The sequence below is a fragment of the Sinocyclocheilus anshuiensis genome, unplaced genomic scaffold (assembly GCF_001515605.1).
Source record: "Sinocyclocheilus anshuiensis isolate Anshui unplaced genomic scaffold, SAMN03320099.WGS_v1.1 scaffold69, whole genome shotgun sequence".
NCBI classification, from domain to species: domain Eukaryota; kingdom Metazoa; phylum Chordata; class Actinopteri; order Cypriniformes; family Cyprinidae; genus Sinocyclocheilus; species Sinocyclocheilus anshuiensis.
This window is the reverse complement of record NW_015537933.1, coordinates 141,317-155,664: the sequence shown is the minus strand read 5'-3', so window position 1 is coordinate 155,664 and position 14,348 is coordinate 141,317. Positions and strand designations below refer to the sequence as shown.

Genomic DNA, 14,348 nt, shown 5'->3' with positions numbered 1-14,348 from the left:
AGTATTGTTTAGCGCATATCACTCTTCTAGCGATAGCTGCATTACGGAGCCCTTCCTAGTTCCCAATTCTAGTTCTAGTATTAGTCTAGCCACTTCGTGTTGCCTTTTTGTCTGTTTCCTGACCTTCTGCCTGTGTTTATTGGATTACCCCTCTTGTCAAGCCCTCTGGATTCTGTTCGCCGATCGAAGACCCACGCTAGCCCTAGGAATACTCTTGTGTCTTGCCCTCTACATATCTGTTTGCTGGTGTTCAACCCTGCCTGTTTCTGACCATGTCTTTGAATTAAGCCTTGCATATGGATCCGCACGTCTCACGTCTCGTTCGCCCCATAACAAATATATGTTTTCATATCAATATGTTTTAAATATAGTAATATGTTTTTTTCTCTAGTTATACTGTACTAGTATCAGCTAGAGATTTTGCAAGTGCTTTATAAAATATTTTTTATTTTATATAAAAAATTATTTAAAAAAAATCCATATCTAATTAATCTTAAGTAAGCTATTTAAGAAGTAAGCTATTTCTTGTGAATGTGCGAGACTTTCGATTCATTAGCCACTATAGGTGAATAACTTGAAGAATAACAGAGTTCAGTAAACTAAAACTATCTGTGCTACATTATTTATGATTACAATAATACATTAAAATATGACAAAAAAATACCAGATTGCAGTATCAAGCAGCATAATGGACTATATGCAGCTAAAATAACTGGAAGTCTTGAGCATTCAAGTTAAAAATGCTCGTGCCTCATCTTACATTAAAAATAAGGTGGATAGTGACAAACAAAAATCACAGAGAATTCATATAAGTGCATTGGTCCAAAGGTGTGGAAACACATAATTCAGTCATTTTTCTGTGAAGTTATTAATAAAGTACAGTAGAAAACTAAAATAATGTTGGAGCTGTGGTGTAGCAGTTTCAGGTTTGATTCTGGCCTGTGTCATGTCCTGATGCCCCTTCTCTCTCTCTACTTGGCTGTTGATTATAAAAATAAAAATAGCAAAAGGGTTATCAAAATTAGTCATGTTCTTGAAATTCATGATCACATGGATTCTGATTGAAATAGCTGTATTTCGAGACTGAAAATTTGCCGAACCATGGTAAATGTGACAGCACCTTTAAAGGACAGAGGTCAAGTACTAATACAAACCCTAAATGCAGTTTGTGCTAGAACAAGATTAAAACTATGCTAGCTGTGCTACCTACATCTAGCATTAAGGTTAAACCAAAAAGTGCTAATGCATTTGTTACTGCTTTTTGGTGTAATGAAAGAAGTGTTAATTAATATATTAATTAATGTAATTAATGTAATGGGGCAGGATGTAATGTAGGTTTTTTATTGGTTTAAAAGGCCAACATACAAATAATGGAACCTTGAAAAACTGGATGACTCCATATGTGCTTTTACCCCACAGATGGAGTCAAGCAGCGTAGCAAAATCGAAGAACGACAAGGCATGGAGGGCAGTCTCAGAGGAAATCAAGAGGATCTTCAGAACCTCTGTTTTACAGCTGCAGGAGAAGGGGACCATGAAGAGCGGTCAAGCCAAGAAATTTCTTTGCTCGGGTAAACTCTAGTTATATTTACAGTAATGACTGTTCACAGCTAATAAATGTTTAGTGTTATTTTGCATGGCTTTAAATGCCTGAGTGGGTTTGCAATGTGTTTTGGAGTACATTGCAACTTCTATAAGTGTCAACATTGACTGTATATGTAAATATACTAATGGTACTTTTAAATCATTATGGTCAACTTATTTTCCACCGAGCTAAAGGTCCCCATCCAAATGCCTAAAATGACTTAATACTTCATATGATTCTCTCATCTATTTTTTTGTAATAATCTCAATGTTCTGTGAGTAATTTTGCTGAAATAACATGTTTTTTGATCCATAGTGGAGTTTAATGTTACCATTCTTAACAATCACTGCCCTCTTGCTGATTTAGTGCTTCTGTTGGGGAGAATAAATGCATATTTGTCTATCTGTCTATCCTTGCTGTCACTGTCAACCTTGACAATTTTGAACAGGCCATTGTCATACTTTCTCCAACATTTACTATTTTGATAACAGCTTTTGAAAAAAACAATTAGCCACCTGGGATATGTCAATGTCTCTACATTTGGACCGTGATGCCGTTACACTGCTCTGATTGGGCATTGTCATCATATGACAACAATAAAAACAGAAGGGGAGTTACTAGCTATATTTTTGCTTATTTATATGATTCTATTGCAGACATTTACAACATGCTAGAATGATTTTAAAGTAGTTCACATGATGCCTTTATACACATATATGGGATGGAAATAAACTCTGCAGGACAGTGGCCTTCCAGCACTTTTTGTGACTCAATGCGTGAAGCAATTTCCAACCAGCCACATCAAGGAAATCTGAGGATCTTAGACACATTTTCACTCTAAACGTTTCAATGGTGCTTGATGCCTAACATTTAGGTTGTTTGTCTGTAAAATTATATGCATAATTAAAAAAGGCTGAATCATGCAACAGAGTCATAGTTTATAGATTTGTGGTTTCAAAGAGAGATCGTATTCAAAGCTCATAATGAATGTAAATGTTATTTTTATCCCGCTCTTGAAAGTCATTGTGACTAAATTAAAATTCGCCAGGCATTAGCCAGCATAAGAGGAGATCTAATCAGGCTAATTTAATTCATCCAGGTTAATCCAATATTCAGTGATACAGTTAAGTCTCATCACCATACCCCACATTAGAGACAGTGGGTCGTCACCGGAGAAAGAACAGATTTACTGCTTGCTCTTTTATGTCATTCTGAGTGCATGGGCTTATAATTCAATCACTGATACAGTTAAGTCTTCATGTCGACATGCAGTAGATATGAAACAATTGCATTCAAGATGATCCCCTAAGTGAGGCATTTCTTTTTTTCCGAGAAGAATAATTTGCTCTCAGTCGCAGAGGTTTTACTTTCATTAAAACTGAGGTCTTCTGTCTGACTTCAGAGCATCAGTGAGTCTTTCCCTGATCTCGAGCTTGTGCACTCTGATGTCTGACGGATATGGCATCTTGTGGGTCTTTATTAAAGGAAGCATCACTGCATCATAGAAAATAGGTATCACATTGGTATTACATTTCACAAGAAAATATGCAAGTAAAAATAAAAGACAGTAATGTTGGTCAGAGATCAGATTGCCTGCTGACTCCCCTTGATCGGTTGTTTTGTAACATTAGACCACATGCATGACAGAAGATTGAGTATGAGGTAGTTTAATATAGTATGTATTAAATGTATTACATTAAGTGTAATAAAAGTGTTAGTAAATATGTACTTGAATGGTAGTAGGGTGTTTTCACATCAAAAGTATTTTCCAAAACCTTCTGTGTGCATGTATGAAAATAATGACATTAACTTCGGTATTGACCTTGTATCTATCTATACTACAGTACATAGGTATTTTACAATATTTAGCATTTTGCATATTTTGGCATTTTACCATTACGATAAAATATAATAACTTTTTTCTATTTTAATCTAAACTGTTATTTAATTCCTGTGATGACAAAGCTATGTTTTTAGTATTACTTGATTCTAACTAAATCTAATTTGAGTCTGCTAATTTGGCGCACAAGAAACATTTTTGATTACTATCAGTGTTGAAAACAGCTGTGCTGCTTAATATTTTTTATAGTATTTTTTGCTTTTTGATGAATAAAGAAAAAATTCTAAAGAACAACATTTACTTGAAATAGAATTTTTGTAACATTATAAATGTCTTACTTTTGATCAACTGAATGCTGAATAAAGTTTTTTTTTTTTTTCAAACAACATTTAAATATCCTACTAAACCCAATGGTAGTGTATTTAGTGTATAATGTATAATATCTTCAAGCAGGCACCCTATTTGTTTTTCAATGTGGTTTCTATTTTGATTACTAATACCAGAGTGAGGAAAGTACTTGCAAGATTTAATCGAGGTAATGCTCTCCTGGGGGATTTGTAGCCGTTTACTTGCCGCCTTTGCATCCCCCTCTCCTCTCATTTACAAAACAAGCTGCAAGTATGCGATACTAAGCTGACGAGGTTGGCAGGCTATCGCTGGAATACTGCCTTTGGAGGTCTTTGATAAAACCAGGCGAGGCTGGATTAAGAGATCATATCACTTTTTTCTTCGTCAAGGCAGCTCAGAGAGACGCATCATATAACTTGCTAAAGACTGGCAAACGCGGGGGAAGAGCTCACCTCATCAAATTAAGCATGTTTTATGAAAGTGCCACTGAAGTGTTTCGGGAGTAAACAGTGGCAGGGATGAAAACCATGAATGAAAAGAAACGTTCTGTCATGCAGAACTGGGTAATTATCATGCTCTCTCTGTTTTCTCCTGTCTTTCAGCATTAGAGGATGAACTGGATTTTGCATTGGGCAAGCAGACCCCAGCCTTCCTCAAGAAATGTGTATGTTACATCCGGAAGATATCCAACTTTGACCGTTTCGCTAAACTCCCCGAGATGGCCCGCTACATGGACATCGTGGTGAGCGCCGACCGTGTCATGAGAAACCAAGAAGCCTACGAGCGTCTTCTGAAAGTCAGAGACGAGTTCATTCCAATGGTGGTGGCAGCATCCAATCTTCGAGTCTACTCTTCCGTCACTCACTGTGACATGAAACTTGGCTACTCGCAGGAAGTAGAGAGCCACTACGTCGAAGGTCTGTGCAAACAGTTTTATGAAGACATGGTGGATATCATCCAGGCCACGGTCCAACAGAACTTTGACACAGAGACAGATACGCTCTATGATGAAATTATACAGCATCTTTCGCTGTGCAAGACTTTTTCATCTTTTTATGTGTACAAGAGTGAAGCCTTGGACATAGTCCAGGAGTACCTGTACCCCTCCAAAGGTGGTCGAATAACTCCCCTAGTGGTGTATGGAGGACCCTGCATTAGACCACATGCATGACAGAAGATTGAGTATGAGGTAGTTTAATATAGTATGTATTAAATGTATTACATTAAGTGTAATAAAAGTGTTAGTAAATATGTACTTGAATGGTAGTAGGGTGTTTTCACATCAAAAGTATTTTCCAAAACCTTCTGTGTGCATGTATGAAAATAATGACATTAACTTCGGTATTGACCTTGTATCTATCTATACTACAGTACATAGGTATTTTACAATATTTAGCATTTTGCATATTTTGGCATTTTACCATTACGATAAAATATAATAACTTTTTTCTATTTTAATCTAAACTGTTATTTAATTCCTGTGATGACAAAGCTATGTTTTTAGTATTACTTGATTCTAACTAAATCTAATTTGAGTCTGCTAATTTGGCGCACAAGAAACATTTTTGATTACTATCAGTGTTGAAAACAGCTGTGCTGCTTAATATTTTTTATAGTATTTTTTGCTTTTTGATGAATAAAGAAAAAATTCTAAAGAACAACATTTACTTGAAATAGAATTTTTGTAACATTATAAATGTCTTACTTTTGATCAACTGAATGCTGAATAAAGTTTTTTTTTTTTTTCAAACAACATTTAAATATCCTACTAAACCCAATGGTAGTGTATTTAGTGTATAATGTATAATATCTTCAAGCAGGCACCCTATTTGTTTTTCAATGTGGTTTCTATTTTGATTACTAATACCAGAGTGAGGAAAGTACTTGCAAGATTTAATCGAGGTAATGCTCTCCTGGGGGATTTGTAGCCGTTTACTTGCCGCCTTTGCATCCCCCTCTCCTCTCATTTACAAAACAAGCTGCAAGTATGCGATACTAAGCTGACGAGGTTGGCAGGCTATCGCTGGAATACTGCCTTTGGAGGTCTTTGATAAAACCAGGCGAGGCTGGATTAAGAGATCATATCACTTTTTTCTTCGTCAAGGCAGCTCAGAGAGACGCATCATATAACTTGCTAAAGACTGGCAAACGCGGGGGAAGAGCTCACCTCATCAAATTAAGCATGTTTTATGAAAGTGCCACTGAAGTGTTTCGGGAGTAAACAGTGAAAACCATGAAAACCATGAATGAAAAGAAACGTTCTGTCATGCAGAACTGGGTAATTATCATGCTCTCTCGTTTTTCTCCTGTCTTTCAGCATTAGAGGATGAACTGGATTTTGCATTGGGCAAGCAGACCCCAGCCTTCCTCAAGAAATGTGTATGTTACATCCGGAAGATATCCAACTTTGACCGTTTCGCTAAACTCCCCGAGATGGCCCGCTACATGGACATCGTGGTGAGCGCCGACCGTGTAACCAAGAACCAAGAAGCCTACGAGCGTCTTCTGAAAGTCAGAGACGAGTTCATTCCAATGGTGGTGGCAATCTTCGATCTTCGAGTCTACTCTTCCGTCACTCACTGTGACATGAAACTTGGCTACTCGCAGGAAGTAGAGAGCCACTACGTCGAAGGTCTGTGCAAACAGTTTTATGAAGACATGGTGGATATCATCCAGGCCACGGTCCAACAGAACTTTGACACAGAGACAGATACGCTCTATGATGAAATTATACAGCATCTTTCGCTGTGCAAGACTTTTTCATCTTTTTATGTGTACAAGAGTGAAGCCTTGGACATAGTCCAGGAGTACCTGTACCCCTCCAAAGGTGGTCGAATAACCCCCCTAGTGGTGTATGGAGGACCCTGCACTGGAAAGACATTGTTACTTGCTGAAGTGGCAAAACAGGTGAAAAGCATGTATTTGCATGTATTAGCCCATTTGTGTGTGTGGGGGTGAGAGAGAAAGCACGTGTGAACATACTGACCTGCTTTTTAAGGCCATCTGGATGCCGGCACATGTTAGATTAATGCTGCGGGATGCCTGTATTTAGCCTAAAGCTGTTCTTTGCTTCCTCTGACTTAATATCTGATGTCATGGCATGAGATTCAAATTAACATTAAAGGGGTCCTATTATGCTTTTTCACTTTTTCAACTTTAGTTAATCTGTAATGTTGCTGTTTGAGCATAAAAAAGATCTGCAAATGATATCACAAATATCGACGAATGGGACGAGACCTGGTTGAGCTGCACTAGAGAAGGCAACGAGTGTTATCACTATGTCGGAGACACGCTAGCTTTCCCAAGGCAGACGAACTTAGAGTGGTTACAATCATCCGGGTTTAAATTGCGCTCAAAATGATTTGATTTTGACGCAATATTTACACTGAAGCTTGCAGGCTGGGGCATGACATTTCCCGACCAGGTGCCGAGTGGTGCCAATCACAACACACACTGGCCCAGCTAACCAATCACAGCACATCTCATATTTCAGAAGGCGGACCTTCATTTGATACAGGAACTATTTGAGCCGTTCATGCCAGACTGGGGAGAGAGGTGTTGTAATAATGTAAAATATGTGAAAAATAATGTGTTTTTCGAACAACCTAGTATGAGAGCCTGTTCTTGTACACCCCCCAAAGCAAAATCAAGACTTTGTAAAAGAGCATAATAGGACCCCTTTAAGGTATTTTGGGCTGCTGTTACATGAATTTGTCTGTCGCAACAGATTTTGTGCATTCCAGTGTATCTGGAGGCACATGGTAGTCCAAATACAGATCATTGCATTCACAAGCTTAAAAAATGCTGATTTAATTTAACTGATAAAAATAATTTGATATAGTTACTCATATCTGTCAGCTTCAACCAATACTTAGGGCTTATGGAGATCAGTGGTGTGCTTGTGTCATGTGTTGATGGTCAGAATTGACGTTGTTGGTAAGTTTGGGGGCGAGGAACAAAGGAGGAAGGGTAGTGTTGACATTTCCCGTCACCCATGGCAACCCGTCAAAGACCTCAGCCTCTAATGTTAGTTCACAGATGATGAGCCTGGGGACCTTGACTAACTCCCTCGTCCTTGCTTATGTTCTCTCTCTCACACTGTCCTTCTATGTAACATACACACTACAGAAAGGCAGATACTCTAAAATATTTATATATGAAATGCAATTTACATGCCCACACATTGCATGCACTTTTTATAATCAAGAGTGTGTCTGTGTCATGCAAATTAGTCTCTTAGCATGATCTCATGTTTGGTACAGCTGGCATGTTTTTATATTGCCCTTGTCAGTGCAGTACGGTACTAAGAATCATGCAGCAAATATGAGCACAGTGATGCATTCAAGTAGCAATCTGGACACACACACCCCATGGCTAATCATACAAACGCACAGACACACAGTCCTCTTGCAAATGGTGGCTTTGGAAAAGCGTTTTATCATTAATTGTCAGCCTCTCCAAACAGAGAGAAATACAATTTCATGTTTCCCTGAATCACAGCTGGGGGCACCCTTTAACCACATCCAAGAAAGAATTGTGCTAAGGATGAGGGAACGTTTCAAAATGATTTAGAAAATCCTTGGCACAAAAAAATCCAGTGCTGACGCTATTGCTGTTGTGTACATTCGATTATTTGCTGTACAGTCATTGCTCTTAGATTTCCTTCCGCACACTCCGAGTTGTCAAAGTTTGTGTACAGTGGATCTACTAAATAATGGATGGACTGGAGTCACTCGAGTTTTGTTTGCTAGAGTCATACTTATAATAACGTTGCTTCAGGTCACAGCAGTTCCTGGATTTTTAACTGTCTGTTTTAATAGAAACAGGACACAAGATCCTGTTAAACATTAATTAATAATGCATACAGCAGTCAAATTTTATATAGATCATCTATTTGTAAATGGCCTACTAAAATCAGATTACAAAATTACCACTTTTGCACAGATAACATCTTGAGCTTTTCCTAATTGTATATAAATATCATATGAATTAACATACTGGAAAACATTCAGTAAACTATACATGAATGCTGTATTTCTGAGCTTCTGTTTCATTTTCATTTGTTTAGGCTTATTCATGGCTACAGAAAGAGATGGGACCAGAAACAGACCCAGTTGTCATTGTCAGATTCATCGGCTCCTCAGACTTCTCTACTGACCTCCGCACGCTGCTACAGAGCATCTGTGAGCAGATTGCCAACAACTATCGGTGCCTGATTCACTTCTTACCAAACAAGATCCAGGAGATGAGGGAGCTGCTGGTGAATTTGCTTGGGGAGTCATCATTTCACCGACCTCTTGTCATTATTCTGGATGCCTTGGAGCAGTTGTCAGATGTTGACGAGGCTCGGAAGCTGTGGTGGCTGCCTGTCCACCTGCCACGTACAGTCCGAATTGTAGTGTCAACCCTGCCCAACAAGCATGGGATACTCCAGAAATTACGCAGCCTGATACATGACGAGGATGCCTATGTTGAATTGATGCAAAGAGACCGCAAAGCTTGCAGTCAGACACTTAAACAGCAGCTTCTGAGTGTCAAAAGGAAGGTGACCTCTGGCCAACAGATATATGTGAATGAGGCAATGGCAAAATGTACACTCCCCATGTTCGTCAACCTCATCTACCGAGAAGTAGTTCACTGGCGGTCGCACAAGGATGTGGATGACAAATCACTGTGTTCGACGGTGCACGAAAGCATTGAGCAGCTTTTCTACTCCATTGAAAACAAGCTTGGCTCACGCTTTGTCTTTCGGGCACTGGGCTACATCACAATGGCACGGGCAGGCCTAACAGAGCTGGAGCTAGAGGATATCTTATCTTTGGACAACAGTGTCCTTGGAGACATCATGGTGAGCTCTAATCTTAAAAGCCCGCTGCGTATTTCTTACGATTTCATAGCCAGGCTAAAAGAAGAACTTGAAGGTTATTTAGTGGAGCGTCAAGTCCGTAATGTAACGCTAATGGTGTGGGCAAATCGCCACCTGCATCTTATAGCACAGAAGCTATACCTCAGTAATGAAGAAGATGTGCATCAAATGCATAGTCTTTTGGCTGAGTACTTCCTCGGGGCATGGGCAGGTGGTAGAAAGAAGATATTCCACTGCGACAATAATCACTTTGCCTCACTGAATATCTCACACCAACGAAACCCTCATCACCAGCAGAGCCTTCATGGCCATGACAAAGCTTCTGCTGACAAGCACTCTTATGACAGACAGACACCCGAACAACCCTGGGTGTTCCAGTGTAACTTGCTAGAGCCGGACATCTTCTTTGTCAACCACCGAAAGATGACAGAGCTCACATACCACCTGACAAGGAGCGGCCGGACAGATGATCTCATGTATGGTGTCATAATGAACTTCAGCTGGCTCTACACTATGATAAAGATAGGGCATTTTGACAAGGCCCTGTCAGACATTGACTTAGCTTACAGCTACACGCAAGAAAAGGAGCTAAAGTTTCTCGCAACTACACTCCGCAGTATAAAACTTAAAGTGACAAAGAATCCTGCATCACTGTCTGCTGAACTTCAGCAAAGGCTCCTTCCAGTTGTCACATCTCTTCCCAAGCTCAGACACCTCCTTCTTGAATGTGACAAGGATGGTCCTAAGTACTGCTCCATTGTGCCACTGCACTCTTCCATGGATGTCACCTACAGTCCCGAGAGATTACCGCTATGTTCTAGCTACATGCAAATAGTGGAGATTCTACCTACATTAGCTCCAAACATAGTCATTGTGGCCCTCGAAGACGGATCAGTCAGCACGTGGGATGTTGAGAGCAGACAGCTGATAAGACAAATAGACACGGCGAGGTCGGTTGTTCTTGGCATCAGGCTAACCACAGATGAGAAGTATCTGGTAGTGGCCACTACAAAAAATACACTGCTCATTTACGACAACCACAAGTCATGCTTGTTGTCGGAGGTGGAGGTGAAAGGGTCCAAGCACTGTGGCATCACTGGCGGAGTAGCGTTCATCAGTGGATTCACCTTGTCCAGCCACCATGCCTTAGCTTGGCTGGAGGCAAGCAAAGATGTCAATGTGATTGATTTGCTCTATGGCTGGCCATTGTATCAGTTCCATTGCTGGTATGAGGTAACCTGTGTCCAATGTTCCCCAGATGGAATGTATGCTTTCTGCGGACAGTATCTCAACACAACCACCATATTCCACCTCGGTAGTGGGGACAAGCTTGCTACAATGACTTCTGAATTCTCTGGTGGTTTTGTTAAGTCCATCCTGATTCTAGACACAATCCATCAAATGGTGATGATCGACAATGAGGGCAGCCTCTCTGTGTGGAACACCAAAGATATCACAAATCCTAAGCTGATGGAGGATTATGACTGCAGAGGAGATGATAGTGAAGTGGTGGGCATAGAGCTTTCTGAGGATCAGCGATCCATCCTCATCTGCAAAGCGAGAAGCATTGAGGTGCTGGACACCAAGATTTGGAAGATGGCAGAGAAGTTTAAGGCCAAGCGTAGCGAGAAGTTTGTGGCAGCCGTTCTTTCCAAGAATAGCCAAAGTATAATAGCTTCCATGGAGAATACATCATCCATATTTGTGTGGCGGAGAGACAGTGGACAGTGCATGGCCAGCTTGATAGAGATATCTGGAGCCATAGTAAAACTGATCAAATCAACACACCATAACTTGCTGCTGTCTGTGGCCAGCAGTGGCGTACTTTCCGTGTGGGATATTGACATTATAACAGCCATGTCAAACATTGATAAAACTGGGAAACCTATCCAAAGTCTGCAGCTCTCTGGCCGAGAGGATTTTGTGTACACCATGGATGGGTCAGAGGTCATCCACAAGTGGAACTACAGCACAGGTTTCATTGAGATGGTGTTCAAGCATGAAGGCCTTGTCGAAAACTGCGTCTTGACAACATCGGGTGACCTAATGGTGACATCTGATGATAAAAGTAGTCAGTACATCTGGCATACAACCACAGGTGAGAATATATTCCATATCAATGGTCAGAGGATCTCACAGCTTCTCATCACACACAATGACCAGTTTGTAGTGTCCCTTTGCGAACAGAATGCCTCCCGCGTTTGGAGGCTTGCGACTGGTCACAAGGTGTGCAACATTTTGGTAACACTCCAGCATGCCCTCATTACCACAGCAAACACATTCCTTGTGGGAGCCAACAAGAATAAGCTGTTGGCTGTTAGCTTGTGGTCAGGCAGTGTGTCCAAAAAGTTCATCTGTGACGATGGGATCACAATTGTTAACTTCAAGTTAATTCCTGACAGTCCAGATTATGTCGTCTTCATCACCTCCACAGAAACAGTTTTCATCTGGAGTGTTGCAGATGAGTCTGTGTGCAGGCGGGTGCAGCTGCCTAGCAACTTTTTGAAGAACCTGGAGGATTTCCAAATATCACCAAATGGGAAATTGGGCATTATGTCAAAAGGTGATGAGAACATTAATGTCCTAGACCTGCACAGTGGTAAACTGCGTCTGGTCCATGCTGCTGGCATAATATGGCGGCAAAAGCTTTCACGAGATGGACGCTACTTAGTGTACATCTGTTTCCGCAATTGTGACGAAGATGATGATGCAGGTGTGGTTTCAAGTCTGATTGTCATGAGATTGGCAGATGGCAAGAGTATCGGGACCTGCTCCCTCTACAAAACACCAACCTATCTGTGCCTATCACAGCGAGCACTTAACATCATAGTGGGATTTGAGGATGGCAGCATTGGCACCTACACAGTCGTAGACCGTGTGGATGCCGCTCTGAAAATCAAGATCGCCACCTCAAACAGTCGCCAAATAGTTAACAATGCCTCACAGAAAGTACGACCCAAGTGTAGCACCAATGCCTTCAAGACCATTGCTGACTGTGTGTGGAGAGAATCCACCGAGGTCTTCTCACGGGACAGTCCTATCAATGTGTCTGACAGTGGAGAACCAGAGACAACAACACCCACAAAGAAAACTGAACTGCTGCAGTGAGAGCGCCCTCTGTAGGACATTAGCAGGCATGAAGGAACAAGGCCAGATTTGGACACAGGTGATTATTGTTTACAGCAACTTTGATTCAGCTGCACAGATCAGTTCTCTGGGTAACAACACAGCAACTGGCCATTTGCTATTAAGCTGCACTTAAGCTGCAATCAGTTACCTTGATTTCTTTTATCCATCATCAACTTACTGTCAGATGTGTACACTGAATTTAATAGGAACAAATTCATAACAAATGTCATTCATTGGAAAAGCAGATCCAGTCAGCTTTATGATATGTTCTTCCTTCTCATGTGTATGCCAGTGTGGCCGTATAGTTCAGATTTTGTTTAGTCAAATCAAGCCATAACATCACTTTGTACAGAAGCATGGAGAAATGTAATAGATTTGTAGCCATATAAAAGTTGCTGTCATTTTTTTGTTTTTAAAATATTAATTTGTGTCTGTTTATTAACGTCCTCTGGTACTGTACTAAAATGGAAACTTATGTACATATGTGTACATATGTACTTTGGCTGCTGCAGTTTGTGCAACTACTTAAATATATGTTATGTTGTGCTAAATGCAATCAAAGTGAGTGCCTGGATTTTAACATTTTTGTTACAGAAACTGATTAAGAAAAAATGCAGGGAATTTCTAAACAAAAATATATTGATACAACTATTCATCATTACGGTTCAGCATACAATGAACATTTAGCATACAATAAATACAAATTTGCTTAATTTAAAATTACAGCATCTAAATGAGGATCATTGGAAAGTATATTTCAGTATTCAGGTATTCAGAGTATAGTCTGGAGTCAGCATGAGCTTCTTAGTAAATTCAGAATGTGTTCTAGACTTTCTCTGACCAAAGTCACATGGAAGTCCATATGTGTAATTTGCTCTAAATGACAGACAGTATTAAACCCATCCTCATATTTAATTCTATACCAATTCACCAATTACTGTCATGATACTGATACTGAGAAGGTCATCCTCTGACTCGACTAAATCCAATAGATTAATAGTATTAATGGCATTACTTTTAAAGAATGTGCAATTCATTGTATCAAAGGACGATACAGTTGTATCGAGCTACAGATGTTGAGTACTGATTTGAGGACTAAACCACTATTGAGGAGTCATGTAGCATCTCACCAAGACTTTCTACGCCTTAACAGTTGGGTCATCTTATACAAATGTGTATTTGTAATTGTTCTTTGTGAGGTAAAGATTGATTGATTGTGTGCTTGAAAAAAAAAATTATACTTTGTACTTTCATGTTATAGATGACTTAGTGATATTTATGAATAGGCTATATCATAAACAAGGCTGATTTATGAATGGTGTTTGCCAAGGCAGTGTTTGGGGGTTGCACTTTATTTTAAATGGGTTGTTCACTGAGGTTGACTTTGAACAAGTGTGTCATGAATGCCAACTCTACGATTTTTGCCTTCAGTTATGGGTGTATTCTGGCATGTCGCAAAAGAAAGTAGTTTCAACAAAACGATCAGCCATGCCCCATTCAAACTACTCTCTCCATAACTCAAGGGCTATTCCGTCGAATTGTATGTTTACCTCTGGAAATACTGACACATTTACAACCCAC

General features: G+C 40.0%; 1 protein-coding gene across 1 annotated transcript in view; it reads left to right on the top strand.

The window, feature by feature from the left end:
- The window catches only part of LOC107658331 (NACHT and WD repeat domain-containing protein 2-like), a 47,987-nt gene extending 34,149 nt beyond the window's left edge, over positions 1 to 13,838 (top strand). The window contains exons 5-8 of the mRNA XM_016446848.1: positions 1,420 to 1,570; positions 4,375 to 4,689; positions 6,405 to 6,679; positions 8,841 to 13,838. Of these exons, the coding sequence (XP_016302334.1) occupies positions 1,420 to 1,570; positions 4,375 to 4,689; positions 6,405 to 6,679; positions 8,841 to 12,746 (4,647 nt within the window). The 3' untranslated portion in view covers positions 12,747 to 13,838. The remainder of the gene's footprint in view (positions 1 to 1,419; positions 1,571 to 4,374; positions 4,690 to 6,404; positions 6,680 to 8,840) is intronic.
- The last annotated feature ends 510 nt before the right edge of the window (positions 13,839 to 14,348 follow it).